Genomic DNA, 19145 nt, shown 5'->3' with positions numbered 1-19145 from the left:
AGTTTGTTGCATGGCGGGAAGTATGCTAAACATTTCGAACAGACACACATATTCACAAATTTCCCTTTTATATATAAAGATGTGTGAGCAAGAGTGGAATAATAAGAGGTCATTGTATAATATATCGTACCTGTAGAAAAGCACGCTCTATGCATTTTCTACTACTTTACATGTATCCTGTCACAAGCTGCTCTAACAAGCTTTGAAATAACCTTTGCATTTCACATAATTATTTTTGTATATATGAAAGGACTGCTTGTACTCCTATTTTTGCATCCTGTGATGTACAATTCCTAAAAAAAGTAAGTTTGTAAATGCACAAATGCTTACCGTTTATACATATGAAAGGATCTCTTGTATGAGTATTCATCATTTCGGTCATTACCCAAAGCTCATGACCATAGATGAGGGTGGGAATGTAGATCGACCTGTAAACCGTGAGCTTTGTTCGAGAAATCAGCTCCCACTTCACTACCACGGAACGGTGCAGTGCTCGCAACACTGCGGATGCTGAACCAATCTGTCAGCTGATCTCCCGCTCCCAATGAAAACTTATCTCCCGAAAATACCAAAGAGACAAAGGATACTCCACTGCTCTTGCTTGCCATTTATAAACCTCAGATGTGCTGTGAAAATTGAGTTTGTATAACGGTTTTTTTTTGCATTCACTTGTATATTTTGAGAAATAGGATTTCATAAATTATTGTCCAAGAGAAAAAGCCACATCACAAAACGGGCAACTCGGGTGATAATATAGCAACTGCCTTTGGGGTCTGATGCTCATGGTTGTGGAACGTTTTTTTTTACAGACTATGTACAAGCTTGCAGAATAGTGGCCATTTTTTCCATTTTATCAACACATTTCTCACCAACACATCATTAGGGTTTTCATATTGCTTATAATACGCATACAAAATATGTATGCATTGATTGAAATTCTGCTTTACTGCAATGAAAATATTGCTGGGTGTTTTAATTGACATCTTGGCATTTTTTTTAATTGGCAGGGATGATGCGGCGTGGCCGGGGGGGGGATACGTGATAAGATGTCCCATTGTCACAAAAATCTTCGAATTGCTGTGTTTGTAAAAAAAAACTCTGGTAATATGCTGAATTTTATGACCTTAAAATATAATATAAATGTAATTAAATTTACATGAGCAATATATGTCCTGACTGCTCAATCTGTTTTCCTTATTTTAACCAAAAATTTGCTTTCCCCACACAGGAGGCGGCATTTGCTATATGGATACAGTTCAGCGACGGTACAATGGTTCCACTTGATGTGTTTAATTCGGAGGAATATATTCTGCTGCTTCGCTCCCTTGATGACCGCGTGGTCTCTGTTACCCACGATCAGCATTTCATGTGGTCCAAGGTCATCGCAGAAGGTGAAGGGCAGGGTGGATTTCTGAAAGCAGAATTTATGATCTCTGAAGCCTGTCAAAAGACCAACAGAAAGACCACACTCGTGTCACCAGTGGTTAACGTGAGAGTCAGATTCGGGAATGACAGCGAAGATCTTTATGACAGCCGCGACGATTATATAATTGGAGACGATAGCTTGGAGCGCCTCACCAAAGTTCCGCAAACAGCGGTCCCTTGGATGGAAAAGGAAAGTGTATCAAAATCAGTGGTCACCTTTACAAGACCAACGCAATCCCAGCGTGAGACCTGGAAGAAAGGATTGGAGGTTGTGAACGTAGCGCCATCGAGTGAAGATGAGAGGCCCATAAGCAGGTCGAGCGGCGAGAACGACGACGATTCAAAGGATGAAGATTTTGACCAGGATGGTGGAGACGATATGGCTAGCGTCGAGAATGATGGCATTGATAACAAGGTGGAGCCCGGCCTTTCTGACGTTCAGATTGGCATGTACACTTTACTCGGCGTCTTCTGCCTCGCCATCGTCGTTTTTCACATCAACTGCATTTTCTTTGCTCTGAAGCGACGGTGTAAGGAAGCTCCACAAACCCAGGATGAGATTGACCCGACCAAGGAATGGACGTGCATGAGAACCAGCCGTGAGCACGTCCGGGCTCAGAAGGACAACGTGAGCTCTGCAAGCTGTCACCTCGAAACGTGCAATGAGAGTTCGCACGAATACGAGCACATTGACCACAACGGCTTGTGGACAATAGATGTGAGCCAGATGTACTCCCATTCCAGGAGACAGCAGCATGTCCCACAAAGGCTTCCTCCGCCAAGGAGCGGCATTTCAAGGCACTGCTCCTTTAGGGATAAGGACATTGAGATGTGCGAGTTCAGAAAGTAGTTGTATCTCACACCGTACATCAATTTTATGAAGAAATTATCAGAAGTTTGTCCTTGGTATTGTATTTCATATTTGCTGGTTAGTGCCATTCTGCATCGTGTACTGGTTGGATGCGTTGCAGCACGCAGATCACAAAGTGGAGACTTTTAAAATCAGCGGAGGAAACAGGAAAAAACAAGAGACTGAATTGGGCATGTAATTTAACACTTATTCGGAGTGGATATCCGAAGGAGATGAACAATGGAAGGCTGGCATACACAAACGTTTTATATTTCCCATTTTAATCTTGAGTGCCCACTATTGCAACATTTTATTCAGCGCTTCAAGTAACCATGTCGCAGACAACACTATGCACGGAATGCTTTGCCACCGTGTACTGTACATGGTGTAGTCATGACAACGCGTGTATACACGGTGATGGTGGTTAACGATCCGTGGCTGGAGTCCCGATGTGGCCGTGACACCGTCATAAAATGCAAGCACCGTGGATCTGTTGCGGACTTGTACACGCGCGCACTGCATCCTGCCGTGTTTCCGTGCATCCAGATTGTCTTTTTTTTTCTTCCCCCCAATGGTCCGATGCACATGCATTGATCACATGTTTGGTTGGTGATTTAAAACTAGCCCTTGGTAATTATGTAGATATTTCGTGGAAGAACTGCAACTTGCATTAAATACTCACCGATCCAACCCTAGCCCTCTCCCAACCCCTCCCACCACCCCACCTGTACTCCGTCAAACAAAGTAATCCGTCACCTTTCTTGGCATCAGTCGGGTGTTTTAGAATAAATGTGTTCTTTAAACAGGTGTACGTTAAGTGAGGCTGTGAGCGATTAATGGAATTACAGAAGAGTTGGTGGAATTACAGAAGAGTTGGTGGACCACCCCCCATTCCCCCCTCATTCACCCTTGTTATGGCCTAAGGAAGTGTTGTGTAAAAATAATGAGAGAAAAAAACACACTTTCAAGCTTTTGAGTGTACAGGTTATTTTTATAAATGTAAATAGCATATGGAAGCTGGAGTTGCATGTGATGATAGTGTATGTAAAAGCTTAACATTGTATAAACTGAGCTGAGATGAGGTCTATGCTATTTGTTATATTGTGATGGTTATCTAACACCCAAAAATGTGATATATTTTCATAACAGCCAGTTATTCAGTGTTGTAAATTCTATAATACTTTGTTATTTCACACGTTATGTAGCAAAACAAATCACTAACTTTTGAGCATCGATTTGTTATTGACATACAGTATGTGGTTTAATTTACAGTACTATTCTGTTTACATGTATAATCTTGTCTTATGTTTCCATAATGTATACTTAATATAGTGTACATGGGTTTTTTCAGCAGTGTCGATGAATTCCAAGAAAACTTTTCTCCGTTTCTCTGCCTGTATTTCTCTGTATATCATTATTTTTGGTGTCGCTCGCTCGTTAACTTGTGCTTACACTTCGTCACTTTTCTCTCGCGCTATCCACCCCCGTCCTCCCCTCTCTAAGCTGTATGGAATTTAATGACTTTAACGTACAAGTCATTAAGATATTGATGCTTTTTGTGACCTAAATAAAAGTATTGTGTGTTTTGAAGAGTAATCACTTTATTGCCGTGTGCTGTGCATTTAATTGTTTGCTAAATATCACCAAGCCATGCCCCTCCCCCCCCCCGCCTCTAAATTGTGTGGTAAGTGGTTCAAAATACATTACAGCAGAAATTCAACAATCCGCACTGATACGGCGGAGGCAATATCACCGTGGATCCTGTAACCTGCGAGGCACCGCGGAGATTAGACCGAATAATCCGCGAGAACATTAAGGAACTAAGTGGTCGCTCGATTCCATTAATTCGCAACAAACATATATTCGGATTACAGGGAAAGTGTGGCACTTGCATGACTAGTTGTTTAATAGATTTTCAGTATATTTGCAGATTATGAGGTTACGAGTTTTACTTAAGACACCAAATGACACAAAGCTGTCATTAGTCGATGTTAAAGGGTATTCTGTTTTTTTGACTTGATATCCAAATTGAACCAAAACAAAATGCACGAACATATTTTTTTGACTAGAACAGTTAACGTCAGCACAGTTAGTCTAATGATCCAAAATAAAACATTCTAAATTATGAAAATTAAAATCTTGACATTTTCTCAGTTCTCATCCTTGACGTTAGCCTCTGAGGTGTTTCAAACTGGCTACACGCAATTTCACATAACCATGATAAAATATCAAAGTTTCTAAAATGTTCAGAAAATCCCCAGAAGACTTTTACGCATAACTCATCTTTCAAATTGTAGTTATTTGTACTTGTCACTGCAAGGTGGATCCCACTTTGATACCAGAATGGCAATGCAGCCAATGGAAAACGCTCTATTTACGATTGGCAACGCTGTGCAAACCACATCAGCTAAGCCAGCAGCACGCTTTGCTCCGTGACTGGTGTGTCCTGTACTGTGCAACCCCCGCGTTGGTCAAGCTACAAGCCCCCCCCCCAACTTGATGCATTTCTAGATCCACCTCCATTCCACCCTCTGGGTTCTGAGGTCATGTAAGGGTGCCCCCATGGATTTGGACTGATTCATATTTGTGTCTACGTGGTTGAACAGCTGTGAGGTTTGCCGTTTCTCCAACCTTCTGGCACCCAGGGTTTGATACAATGTATAAGTATATAAAAGTAATTGTGTTATTATTTATTTTATTTCATGTTTTTTTGCTTGTATGCTGCAGTCCATGTCAAGGGCAGCAGCCTCAAGTGCGGCAAAAATCCATTATTGTGGCGTATTTCTGTGCTCACATATCCATGCGTCCTCTCTTCAATGCTCACTGACGAGCGTGGTGAAGTATGCTCAAACAATCGACACGATTTTGATTTAAAGCTTTCGTGACTGCAGTAATTCATATTCTTAGTTTTTTCGGTAAAGTCACGTTGAAGAGAAACAACAAAACAATAAAATATATATAAAACAATAAAAAATTCTCACGACGTTTCGACCATAACTCAAACGGTCATCTTCAGGTGTGTTGGTTTGCATATTTTTTTTTTAAACGGCGCATTTATTTATTTATAAAAAAACGTTAGCGCCACGCGCAGCGATTTGGCAGTTTACCCAGGACTAGTCCATCTATATTCTGAAAGGAGGGGGGAGACGATTTTTTTTTATAATGTATGCTGTCAAATCGCTGCGCGATTTGACAGCATACATTATAAAAAAACTGCCAAATCGCTGCGCGTGGCGCTAACGTTTTTTATATATATATAAATAAATGCGCCGTTTAAAAATACATTTATGAAAACCAACACACCTGAAGATGACCGTTTGAGTTATGGTCGAAACGTGAGAATTTTTTATTGTTTTATATATATTTTATTATTTTGTTGTTTCTCTTCAACGTGACTTTACCGAAAAAACTAAGAATATGAATCGCCACGATCTCAAGGCATGGGAAATCCATCCTCCATCTGTGGAAAATTTATAATTTCAAATAATCGCTGAAAACCTGTGACAAGCAATGTGAGGTTCTGTCTTTTCATGTTGTCTTGTTACATTTTTCTTGTGATTTTTTTGTCAGAGTAATTTAATTGTGACGTAGGAACATTCAAGATGCCCTCATGTTGCGATGAGATTTACAGCTTACCATGACGTAGCTCAATCAAATAATTGCTCATTGACCTCGGCCTAGGGGCACCCACCTTGACACCGACCTCAGTCTAGAGGTTGGTTTAGTGGCGCATTCGCCACTTGTGTAATAACACACACACCTGCTTCATGGTGTGCATTGATGTCCATGTGAGATCATTTGCAAGAGGAGGCCATTGTGTGCCAGCGTCATGGTCTAAATTTTCCAAATTGTAATAACATTGCTTGAAAATTACTCAATCGCGATTATGCATAGCAAACATCACCCCCTACTGTGAATCTTGGCAGGGCCCTCGGAAAAAAGAGTCAAGACTCATAGAGGCTTTCCTTTGGAAAACAAACAATAATACATGAATTGTAACAATCGAGGATGTGGCCTTGAGTGACCTTGACACATGGCCTCGACCTAAAAGGCTCCCGGCCTAAGCGTTGTGGCTTTCGGCCTGAATCTTGGCCTTGGCTCTGAGAGTTCCAGCCTTGAATGCAACGCTCTGGGATACTAAATGTTGCCCATAATTTTTTTATTCTCTTCTGACTAGGGTTGCCACTTTTGAGGTACAAAGAAAGCAGGACATATAATGGAAATAAGAATATCTATTCTTGGAAGAGGGGGAGAACCAAATGTGGAATGCATTGGCAGCCTTAAAAATTTCCCAGTAGAGCTTCCTCAAGATGTGGGTGATTCTTGGAAAACCAGGAGAGATAACGACCCTAACCCTGACCCTTCCCCAACCGTACCTAAAGACCCCATCTTTCCCACAGAGAGCTCTGAATCTTAGATAGCATCAATAACATATCCTCTATTTGCATTCTCACTTAGATGCCCCGAATCAAGAAACTCGGTAAAAATAGAGATCTAGATGAATAATTATTGTCTACTCAAGCTTACAAAGGCTGTGGAACTAATCACAATACATTAGGCGCTGCTGATATAACATTAACATATATATTGGAAATAACTAAGGTAAGTAACACTTTAATTGTAGCTTTTCCCCGTACCCCCCAGCTTAGCTCATGCTCAACAAGATTGTCAGAGGGTACAATCCAGCACGCGTGCAATGGCTTGCCATGTTGTGCGGTGCTATTGAAATTGTCGTAATTTTTACAATGCTGTAGGATTGTTCCATCCTTGCATAATCACTTGATAAAGCTCTGCACTGTCAACTTTGTGGATGAAAAATATATGGCAGTATAGCTCTTAACCCCAGTTTAAATCTGTCTTTTGTGAACAAGACCCATGATCTGGCTAAAATACCCTTACCTTGGTTGTCAATCAAATGAATTAATTGTGACAGGGTAAGACGTGGATTTGAACAAGATGTAAGAGTGGTTACAACCTGTAAGAAACATTGTTTCAAACGTATTATCGGGTGGAATGTTTTCCTTTTTGAAGCCATCTGTTAATGAGAATATGGACGTCTTGCTTAAAACAACAACCCCGCAATCGCAAAAGTTATTTTATCACGCCAAGCAATATAAACAATAACAGCATAATCGTTATGGCTGGGTGACGTGATTACAAAATTGACTACTAATGTACTGAGGACCTTGAGCTTTGTGGAAGGGGCCTCGAGTGCTAATTGTTATTATTACTACTTAACTTCAAGGGAAATGTTTAAAATCACGAAGTTTTAAGTGCAAGATAAAAAAAAACATCAATTCCATTTGTTTTACTGGCTGTACAGTATATGTACAAGATATACAATCTATTAACATTACATTTCGCGGTACAATTCTTTGTATGTGGTAATTACTCGGTGTGTATGGATTAGACGCAAGCCTTTGACACAAAGACGCTTAATGACCAAAGCACTCAGTATGGCTGTGCTTTGTAATGCTTTTTTTTGTCTCGCAATGGCAATGTTTATTTAATGGACTCAAGGGCCTGGTCCCAAGGTACATTGGGAGCCATCACAACAGGAAACAACCATTGTCATGGCATACTGCACGGAATGTACAGAATATACAGTATGTAAACAAAGATTGGACGCATTATTGGAATTGCTTTTAAAAAAGTGTTAAATAAATGTGGCATTCGAAGGAAAAACATGGGGTCAATTCTATAGGTCCAATATGCATTTAAATAGATGAAAATCACGACTCACTAAATTTAATTAGCCTCTGTGTTAAACCAAAGTAATATTTGTCATCAATATTGTAGGGGATACATAAGGTAAGTAATTAATATTACTGCATTGACAGAATGAGTATCTTTTGTGCAGAATATTATACATGTATATATGGTATTTAAATGTAAACCTAAAAGTAAGGTTACAAGAGATGGCTGTCTTTGTGTAATGATTCGCACTCCGAACTTGCAATCCAATGGTCACCGATTCAATACGATCGCTCGGTGTGGCAGTTTAAAAAATTGGTCACCTTTGTTTAAATCCCATCCCACCTCCGTCCATCCAGCAGTGAAAATGCATAGACCAGTTGGTCGATCGGTGGGTCATGTGTAGTGGGATAATACGTGGGCAAATCCCACCTCATCTAAAACATCCAGCCAGCATGGAAATTGGGGCCAAAATATCCTCTAGAGCAGTGGTTCTCAACCTGAGTAATGTGGCAAAGTCCCAGAGGAGGGGGGCGGAGGGTGTACGTGAGGCGATTCATAAATGCGTGAAATTATATCACGCATGAGTCATTTGTGAATAATCATGGAGGAATCTGCCAATATAACAAAACAACGATAAAATATGATGTCCATATAGTAACCTAGAACAATATGAAATACCTTTCTAAATCATCGTAAACAATGCGGGTTTTCAAGAGTAACCAGCGAGCACGAACAAATTACGCCGTGCATGCAGAGCGTCCGTTCGCTGTTTTCGCTTGCAGTTACGAGTTAGTTAGTTAGGATACCTCACAAAATTGACATTTGGTTCAAATATTGAAGTTCATTAACCAAACGTTTATTTCTCAGAACCATGTTTAGTCAGGCAAGGAGGCACTGTTGAATCACAATGCAACACGCAGTAAAGTAGCCAAAAAAGGTTGAGAACCACTGCTCTAGAGAGTGTCTATAGAGAACAGCAGTGGCACAAGGAAGCAAATGGAGGGTTGTATGTATATTCAACTTCGTTTTTCACCATACATAGCCAACCATGGTAATCCGAAGGCTACACATTTACCTTTGATAAAGATAGTGTCTCTTCTGAGCCTCGTTTCCCCTAGAAACCAGTGATACCAGAGATGTCAATGGGGCTATGGCCACCACTTGTTGAAGGGATAAGCCTTTGGTTAGACAAGTCCGCATGGTGAGCTGACTGGATATTGAACAAAAACCTAGATTGAGAATGTAATTTCAGAGCAACTGATAGGAGTGTGATTGAATTGCTCTGGATTGCATCCGAGGTGAAATACTACACAACCGAGTGCAATAGAATCAATGCAATACTGCTGCAAAGGACGGTGCAACTTAAGAATGAGAACTCTACACATCTACATACAATGTACATTCATACACAAATAAGACTAAGACAAAGATCACCCGTTTAGCCTGAACAGACTATTGGGGCAAGTGCCATTAGCGAGCACCTATGAAGGTCGGCACCGCGTACAAGGGGGTGGGGTGGCAAGCACCACGTCCCGCCGTATTTGTCTCCCTAGTGGCGAAATGTACACATCACACCAGGTACTCAATTGAGGCTCAGTCGACCTAGGGGAGGCCCAGGACCGGTTCAGATAATCGTCACTGGTGTTGGCCATGAGCAGGAATCGAAATCAGGTCGCCGGTTTAATAGTGCAGTGCTCTAACTGCTGCTCTGCCAATTCCCACAAATAAGAGCACACACATTCTCTCACAAAAGCAAAGACAAATTCCACCATTTAGCACTTTATAGACAAGTGGTATAAGTAATGTTAGTTTGCACCAATTATGGACAGCACTGCAAATGAGGGTGTTGTGTGTCCAACACCACATCTGGCCATCTTTGTCTCCCCAGTGCTGATGCTTACAAACTGCACTAGGTACTCATTCAAGAAAGAATCGACATAGGAAAGTCCCAGGACAGGTTGATATATCACCTGCCACTGATGATAACTGTGACAAGACACCAAACCCAGGTCACTGGATTCATAGTACAGTGCGATATCACTATGGCACTGTACAATTTTAATGTAGCTCTCAGAGACACCGTCTTGTTCAGTTATATGTATATTTATTATGAATAAAGTCTGCCGACTCACTGATAACTTAACGAGTAACCACGAGTGACTATACACACTTGGGTAACTTAGATAGCTCTATTCTGAGACAACATAACTCTCGCCTTCCAAGACTAAAAGGTGCCCACTCCAAGATGATGAACACGACCCTCTCCAAGGTGACGACGGCAATTCCCCCACAACAGCAGCCCAGCGCCCCGGTTCGCGCCGGCTCTTATCCCCCTTACGACCTGTCCACGCCCCTATTCCCGAACCTTCTCTCACCGTACCTGGCCCTGTCTGTCTCTGCCCTTATTACAATTCACGACCGTTAGGTCCTGTGCTTCCCCTCACGTGACCCTGTCAACGCTTGTCGCATTAATAATTATCCCACATTACCCGAACGTGACCCTGTCTGTACCCGTTACGTTAATTAGTAACCATGGCCACGGGGAGCCGTACTGTCCCTATATCACCCTGTACTGTCCTTACATCACCCTCCCCCCTCTCTTAAACACATAGCCAACCCGGCTAACACAATTTTAAATTAACCTCTTTCAGGTTGAACCGTATGCTTAACACAATGCGACGCATTAGCAATGTTTTAAGACCAAAGAGCAGGAAGCGAAATAAATCCTACTCATCAGAAGAACCATGACAACAACAACAAGTACAACAACAAGTACAACGCATGCAACGCAACCCCCGCGATCATCACGACAAGCAATGGACATTTTGAACATGCGGTCGCCCTTCAACACACAACACAATTCCACAGGCGATCCGTCACCGAAATGTCCAGTTCTTGATGTCGGTCCTTCTCCCCGGGCGGATTTGTGGTCTTTTCCGGCCAAAAGGGCTTGCACTCAAGCCCGGGGAGGGGGGGGGGGGGGGGTTGAGGTCATCGGAGGCCTTCACGGGAGAGGGTGACAGGTCCTCTGCCGGTGGCCGCTCGTATGTAGTGGGCCTTCGTGGCACCCCTGACGTCAGGGATTCGTAAACTGCGGGTGGTACAACACGTTTCCCTCGGCGTCCAATTACTACGGCCAAACGCCCCGGCCCATCCGACACCCCAGACCCCTACCGCACAAACACTGGGGATGAATAACAGATTCCGGGGATCAACATACGGCCCTAAGCGCGACTCTAGGACAACCTAGCGGCGACATCCCACTCGCTCTCGCGCACACCGCGGCCGTCAAATTTCTACGACCTCCACCGGCCATCTCCCTGGCCGGTGCAATTTTAGGGACGTATGCAATGGCACTTATAAAAAAGTTTAGCCATGCTCTATCTCTTACTACCCCTTAGCTGCCTCGCATACTACCGATGCATCATCCAGCGGACCCGCAGGTTTACTGGCAAAGAAGGTCTCTTCCTTCCCAAGGCCGGACCCCATCGGACATCAATAGGGGTGTACTTCCATGGCCATACTTCACTCAACAGGGATCACACTTAACCCATTGCACCCTGGACAACTTAGGTTTCACTGAACACAACTCATCCTTCCATGCTTCGTCAGCTTCCACAACATGCCTCAACTCTCCCATACCCAACTCTGCAGTGGATCCGAACACGTCACTCCCCGCTAACATCGCGCAGTCTAACACCGTTCCCACCTGAACCACCGCTAATTCCATGCCACATTACGGACTTGCAGGAACGGTTCCTAATCTCCCTTTAACAGTGTTAGCGCCCCGAGCGTTGCAAGCCCACGCCCTCCCCCCCCCCCCCCCCCCACTCAAGACGGGCCAAGAAGGACCTCAACCTCTGGGCCATCAGGTCAAACCGTTTGCGGCAATGCAATGGGACCACTACCCCCCGTGCCATATGGCCCACGGCCCACCGCTCTAGATGGGCCAAGGAGGACTTCTGTCTTCTGGCCCGTCAGGTCAAACCGTCTGCTGCAACATGACGGGACCACTACCTGCGTGTCAGGCGGGATATCTCCAAAGATTCCTTGAACATAACCTGAACCGAAGTACTCTAAATTTTGATTTAAAGCTTTCGTGACTGCAAGGATTCATCTTCTTTGGTTCTTTTGGTAAAGTCACGTAGAATGAGAATAAAATAATAAATTGATAAAATAAAATAACACAATAATATTCTCACGACGTTTCGGCCACAACACAAGCGGCCTTCATCAGGTGAAGGGACGAGACTGTCTGGTAGGACAGCGCTGGAGTGAAAGAGCCACGTTCAGATCACGACCTTTAAGCTGTGTGAGAGGAAACAAAGCGCCTTGACAAAGGAATTAGCATATAATTTAGCATTGAAATGGCTGAGTGATTAGCTTGTGACTGGTCACAGAAATGGCTATGTTAAAGTTAAAGCATACACATCCGCAGAGGAACCCCTTGACAAAATAATTAGCATAGAATTTAGCATTGAAATAGCTAAGTTAAAGCATACACATCCGCAGAGGCACCCCTTGACAAAGGAATTAGCATAGAATTTAGCATTGAAATAGCTGAGTGATTAGCTTGTAACTGGTCACAGAAATAGCTTTGTTAAAGTCAGAGCATACACATTCACAGAGGCACCTAGTACAAATCAAACAGGAGAATTTAGCATTGAAATAACTAGGCGAATTTAGCATTGAAATAACTGAGTGATTAGCTTGTGACTGGTCACAGAAATGGCTATGTGGAAGTCAAGGCCTACACATCTGAGCTATTCACAGTAACTGGGTATACACTACAATATATACTGAATACTACATAGTGAACCAATAAAAAACATTAAAAACTAAAATATAAATTACCTCAATGTTATCAATAAACTCTATATATTCTCCAATCAGCTAAGCTACCAACAATAAGTCGTTATATATCACAATGCTATATGGCGAAAAAATGGGTGGATTCTTACCCTCAACTTTAGCAACATGGATAGCTACGGGCCCCGTTCAGACGGACGAGTTCATCCATGGTCGGAACAGAGGAGGGGGAGAGAGACAGCTGCGAGGCGCTGTTATACTCCATGTTGTAAACCATACCATTAACCGTGGTGTGAGAGGTATTAAGAGTCAATGCCAGCGGAAGAGCTGCGGTCTGAAGGTAATCTTAAAATACAATTAATCAAGAACGGAAATGGTTTAAAACATCTTTCCAATGGTTACTAAGCCAGAATCCATCTTCTCGGTTGAAATTGTCTCTGCGCTTGTATATGTGAATGGCCTCATGAACGAATCTCTCATGGTAGCCGGTTGGTTTGCAAATAACCTCCGTCTTGGAGAAGTCAATGTCATGTGAGCCCACTGAATTATAACAGTGATCTGCCACGGCAGAGGAGTTCGTTCTATCGTGTTTCAAGTCTGCTTTATGTTCGCGGATGCGGTCCGAGATATGTCGTTTGGTTTCTCCAATGTAGCTACTACCACAGAGGCACTTTAGTTTGTAAACGCCCGGATACTGTATGTCTGGAACAGCATCTTTTACAGATGGAACTAGATCACGGATTTTATGTACTGTGTTGAATCGGACCTGGATCTTGTGTTTATTCAGGATTTTGGAGATCTTTTTAGTGACCCCTGCAATGTAGGGTAAGGTGATGGTTTTGAGTGGCTCCACAAGAGGATCCTTCTTCATGACTGGAGTGATGGCTTTGCGGATTGTGTAGTCGGAGTAACCATTAGCCCTGAGAGCCTGGTGTACGTGCTTGAGTTCACTGGTAATGTGTTGCATCCACCACAAGGAGCCCCTTGCGGTGGATGCAAGGGGCTCCACGATGTCCCCACGAATCTTGGCATCCCTGCGCGAAGTGTTGAAGCTGGCTGTAATGGAGCAAGCGAGCCTGGGCGCCTACGGCGAAGGTGCCGATTCGGGCCGGGATCGCCACTCCCGGTACCATCTGGCATCCCTCCTCGCCGCCAGTCTCCTCTGTGATCCGCTGCTGTCACTTCCCCCGTAGACTCCGTTTCTTCCTCTGATGGCTCAAAGCCAATCTTTGATGGTCGGCCAGTCCACTCGTCCCCAATTCGAGACTTTCCTGTCTATGCAGCCACCCAAGCCCGTTTTCGCAAGGTTTCGTAATATACTGTAGACATCTCCCTGTAGGCATCCTGAAGTGTAGCCCTCTTCTCCTCAGTGATGGCACAGAACGCTGCGAGGCCATCATCGTCAAGAGCCATAGGTAAAGCTCTCAATGCCTCCTCCTCTGTCCAGCCAACGGACCGGTACACTGCTCTAAACCAGCAGGTGAAGGCACTCCAATCCCCCACCGCCGCCGTAAATTCTTTAATCAAAGGCAATCTTTGTGGTCGATCGGTGGCTCCTCGCCTCGCCGCCCGAGTTGACACCGCCTTTGCTGCTTCACGTGCAGGACCCCAAATGGCGGCCGTCGGTCGCGTCGCCTCCCACAAAATGGCGGCCATCCCCAACCGCGTGGTACCCAGCGTGGGAACCCCGCCCGCAGGCGGCCGCTCCACCATCTCTGCGCGACTGTGTGGCTCGTCCCCGGCTGCGCCAGCCCTCGAAGTCGCCGCTCCCGTCGTCGCCACCAACTCAGCAACAGCTGATCCGCCTCTGCCACCAGTTCTTTGCATTCATCCGTCACCAGCACTGTTTTCTCTGCGCCCACGAGTTTCTTCACTGGGACCCCGGCTCCTGGGGCTGCTGGGGGGACTCCTTGGTCATCTTCTTTCTCTTCTTCTGAAGATGCTACAGGTGGGTTCTTACTTTTTCCTTTCTTTGGAATTTTACAAGCCACTACTGACACAACTAATGTAGATCCAGATTTGTAAAGACAGAGACACACATTGATAAATTAATACCCACACAAACTCACAATAATATATAACCACACACACCTCCATAGTACATAATATGTATACTCATGTGGTGGTGTACGCCTGTAATTAATCTAACACTAGATTCGAGTGTCGGTGGACACTGTGATTGCCATGCCCTGGATTTCCAGGAGAAGGTTGTACAGCAAAGTGCAGGCTCCTTCTGTTCCATCCATATGGGATAGAGTGTTCTCCCCGTGTATGCATGGGTTTTCTCCGGATGCTCCAGTTTTCTCCCACATTAATGGAGTTGGCCAAACAATCCAACGGGTGGGAATTGTGAGTATAATTTAGGGCTACATGGTTTGGACAATTGTGGGTAGGCGCCGGTTCTGGCCTCTTGTCTGTGGTTTTTCGAGCATCAGAAAATATTAACGTTCAAACTTGTAACTTAATATGCATGCTATACCGGTGTTCGAATCTCTAACTTGCTAACTTTATCGGGATGCATATTTCATTGCGACCACGCTTGGTTACAAAAATGTCAACCTCGCTCAATCAGGTGCAACAGCGTGAACCCTCACTGTAAATAATTACCTGATGCAATTAACATTGCAATCGCTTGTCAATAGTGATGCAATAATTAGCCCTCAATTGAATCACACCCCATCGATTGGAATGAAAATTGCACTTTGTTGGGCCAATCTACAATCTTGGCCTGAATTGAGGCCACAATGCTTGCAGGTGATCCTGTAAATGCAAAATATCATGATCTGTATGTTCTGATTTGTGTGTTTGTTGTTGTAGCTTCCCTGACTCCCAAAATGTCCTGTAAATTACACTAATATCACTGGTGTAATGGCTAGAGGTGGATGTCATCTGCAAAAAGTATAGAAACTAGTTCATTGAAAATAGTTACAGTTTTTATGTCACTGTTAAGAATGTGCAGGTTAAACGGGATGGGTTTTTGCCAAGATTTCATGGGTGGTATGTGCATTCAAATGGCACCATTATTTTTGTCCTTGAGTTGATATTGCTGTTTCACGGAGCAGTGACAGGCCCCTTGGTGGGCATGTCTACTGTCTTTTAATTGTTGGTTCCCAAGTAAATCTTTAAATGTGTTTAAATTGCATCATCATTGCGTGAGTGTCAAGTGGAAACAGGCATAAGATAAAATTGTCCTCTTGATTATGGGCAGGGTGAGATGAGGTGTACTACAAGTAGTAGCATAAGTTTGTTGAGTTGTAAGATCCAGATTTGGAGAGAGTATCTATCTCCTTATTGGGACAGTCTTCTGTCCAAAAAGAGAGCCTGCATTATTGTTTATATTCCATGTGAATTGTATTGCTGAGTGGAAGTTGTCAGGATAACGAATTAAATCACTGCATTAATGTCACTTTTTGGTTTACATATATGGTTTTGAAAGTGTGCAGAAAAGGTGTGCACATTTGTGTGCAAATATGGCTTGAGTAAGATGATGAAAATCAAATATTCACATCTCCTATTGTGCAATGGCATGCACAGGCCTTTTAATTAAAACGTTTGAAAGGTTGAGGACACTTTGGCAAAGAAATCAGGACTCCCCGCCGCGCCATCAATTTAAATGATGAGAACTTAATTTTGGTATCGAATTCTATATTTATACATTAATTTGGAATTCATTGATTAATTCATGGTCTATATTTTCCTTTAAGCAGCAAAGTAACAATTTTATGCTGAGGTTCACTACCTCTTCCTAATTTTTTATTGAATAGAGATTGTACTTTTTTTCCCAGTGGCGTGCAGGCCTTGCATGATGTAAAAAAAAAGTCACTCTGACTGGAAAATACATTGACCACAGAATTTCTATTTGCATAGAATTTATACTTTACCACCACATTCATATCTATCTAGACGATAATTGTATTGTTTTGGAGCACTCACAGAGGAACATTTTATTTCTCTTCCTCCATTAAAATTTTTTGACGTATTTATTTTAGGCATATAATGGTTCAACCCTCTCGTGATTACATTAATTATCACGATTGAGGTTCATAGGTCATTCAGGTTCATAAGTCAATTTTGTTGCCATTATTTTGAATGTGGAGCTTCCACGTGGCTATTGGTTTTAGGCGAACCAATTTCGCATAACTTTTAAACATTGAAGATGCTAAGTAGAATGGTGATCACACTGGATGTCCTATCCAGAGGTCGCCGGTTCGATTCGGACTAGCGGCATGGCAGTTGGAACAATAGTGCAAGTACATCCGCCCCGCCTATGTCCACCCAGCAGCATAGTTCATCGGCAGGTTACGTGTAGTGGGATAAAGTGTGTGTGCTACCAAGACAAATGCCAAATACTCCCTCTTGAGCTCCCTCTCCTGGAAGCACATCCGCCAAGAGTGGCATTCGTAATATCAGGGCTGCACATTTATCTTAACGTTGTATACAAATAATATAGTGAATTCTGACATCATATGATTTGTGTATCGTGAGTATAAACATAATATCTGGAAATTAATTGATTCAACATTACATGCCTAATTTCTATCCACATTTATGCTCGTGAAAAGGTGGTCACATATGCAAATTATATCCAGCAATTAAAAACATGCATTAAGGTTTGTATTGTGTAATCACATACCAATTTATCTTGCTTGATGGATGGGTGGACTTGAGCTCGGTATGTCGATCTGGGGCTCCCAAATCTTCGTCCGGCATGTAAACAGATACAATGATATTGAGATGCACTATATTTCTCCACAGTACAGTAGTTGCATGTTGCCATATTAGTTTTAGGGAGTACGTTTTAAAACTTGTCATGACGCTGGTGTATGACGGGCAGTTCGTTTTACTGCCATGCTTCACAATATTTGATTATTGTATTGTATTCATTTTACAGAAATTGAAGCTCTTTAATAATTCCCTGCAGGATTTACTAAGTAACTGCAAGAATCTAACTACTGCCTCCAGGCAAGTGTGCTGACCAGTGGAATGCAATCTGATCTTGAGTTATACTGCTAAGTAAGTATCAAATACATACAGGGCATTCGGTTGAGCCTCTGGTATGTCAGCTAAACCGAGATATAGTCAAGAACATTCTTGAAAATATATAAGTATCAAAAATGAAAGACATTGAAGAATCCTTTCCATCGATGGTACCAGAATAAATGTTCGTATAGTGAACAATGCTTGATAGACTTACCCATACATATGAATAACATGTTAATTACAAATAATAACATGGGTTTGTTGCTGTCACTGAAATAAAATAAATATAATCTCAATGACGGCAAAACATAAACCCTGTTATTATTTTTAATGAACCTGTTATTCACTGTTCACTGAATAATTTCACTCAGGCAACAACTTCTTAATTTATCCATACATTTGACAAGCATACCATGGACTATTAGCATCATTATTTCAAAGTCATTAGCACAGTTGGTCATCGATTATCCGGCTGCTTCCAACATCATCCAGCGGTCCCGACCCGATCCGTCGAAACCGGCAAAACCGCTCCAAAGGCCAGTTCGGTGATCGGCACCATGGGCGTCACTAAGAAAAGTTGTTACCCTTGATTCAGTGTCTAATATTTTATACAGTACATTATACACTATATACAAAAACTTAAACAATGAAAATACTGCACGTATATATAACCACAGGGATAAAAACAGAAAATATACAGTTCAATCCGGCGAAAAGTGCGTGTAATTCGGCATTCGCCGGAATGCCGGTCTCAAGGCTGCATCAGTTCGGCTATCGTCGAACACGTGTTGTTGAAACACGAGCGTAGTGCGTACATCACCCCATGCAGTTTTCAAGCTTTGAGTGGTAAGTAGTATATAGTAAATAAAGTAAATGTGTACGGTATTTTTGTCTATTCGTATGATTATTTATACCACTTCCATATAGTAAACGCATTTAAAACATTAAGAAACAGATCATCAACACCTAAAACATGTCATACAAAAATAATCTATTTCAAATGATGATGTGATTGTCCAGCGTTTTTGAAAATCCGGTGCCCACTCCTCCCCGAACCTGACGGATAATGGATAAATATCTACGTAATTGCAGTTCGTTTCAAGTTTGTTTTAAGTTATTACACATATATATACTATGGCACAGTATTGCAATGTCTAATTATTTATGTGTACTCGAGTATTCATAAACAAAGGATTTCTGAGTCTATGGATATGACCATTGTTTATATTTGTGTATTTTATATATATAAAATGAGAAATGTGTATGATAAAACAAATCCACATATATATGCCAACTCATTTGGATCATTGTACCCTCTTAATAGAACCATGCATTTTACTGTGAGGTATATTAAACTAAAAGTACAACTGTTATGATAGGAGCC

At 42.5% G+C, this 19145-nt stretch overlaps 1 protein-coding gene across 5 annotated transcripts in view; it reads left to right on the top strand.

Annotated features, from left to right (window-relative positions):
- The window catches only part of LOC116939054 (transmembrane protein 132E-like), a 456039-nt gene extending 452174 nt beyond the window's left edge, over positions 1-3865 (top strand). For all 5 annotated transcript variants that reach the window (XM_076061554.1, XM_076061566.1, XM_032946937.2 and 2 more), the window contains one exon: positions 1229-3865. In XM_076061554.1, the coding sequence (XP_075917669.1) occupies positions 1229-2275 (1047 nt within the window). In that variant the 3' untranslated portion in view covers positions 2276-3865. The remainder of the gene's footprint in view (positions 1-1228) is intronic.
- Positions 3866-19145: the final 15280 nt, after the last annotated feature.

This window comes from Petromyzon marinus, chromosome 5 (assembly GCF_048934315.1).
Source record: "Petromyzon marinus isolate PM22_M1 ecotype Great Lakes invasive population chromosome 5, UKy_Petmar_22M1.pri1.0, whole genome shotgun sequence".
Lineage (NCBI taxonomy): Eukaryota > Metazoa > Chordata > Hyperoartia > Petromyzontiformes > Petromyzontidae > Petromyzon > Petromyzon marinus.
The sequence above is the reverse complement of the archived record's forward strand: the minus strand, read 5'-3'. Positions and strand labels throughout refer to the sequence as shown.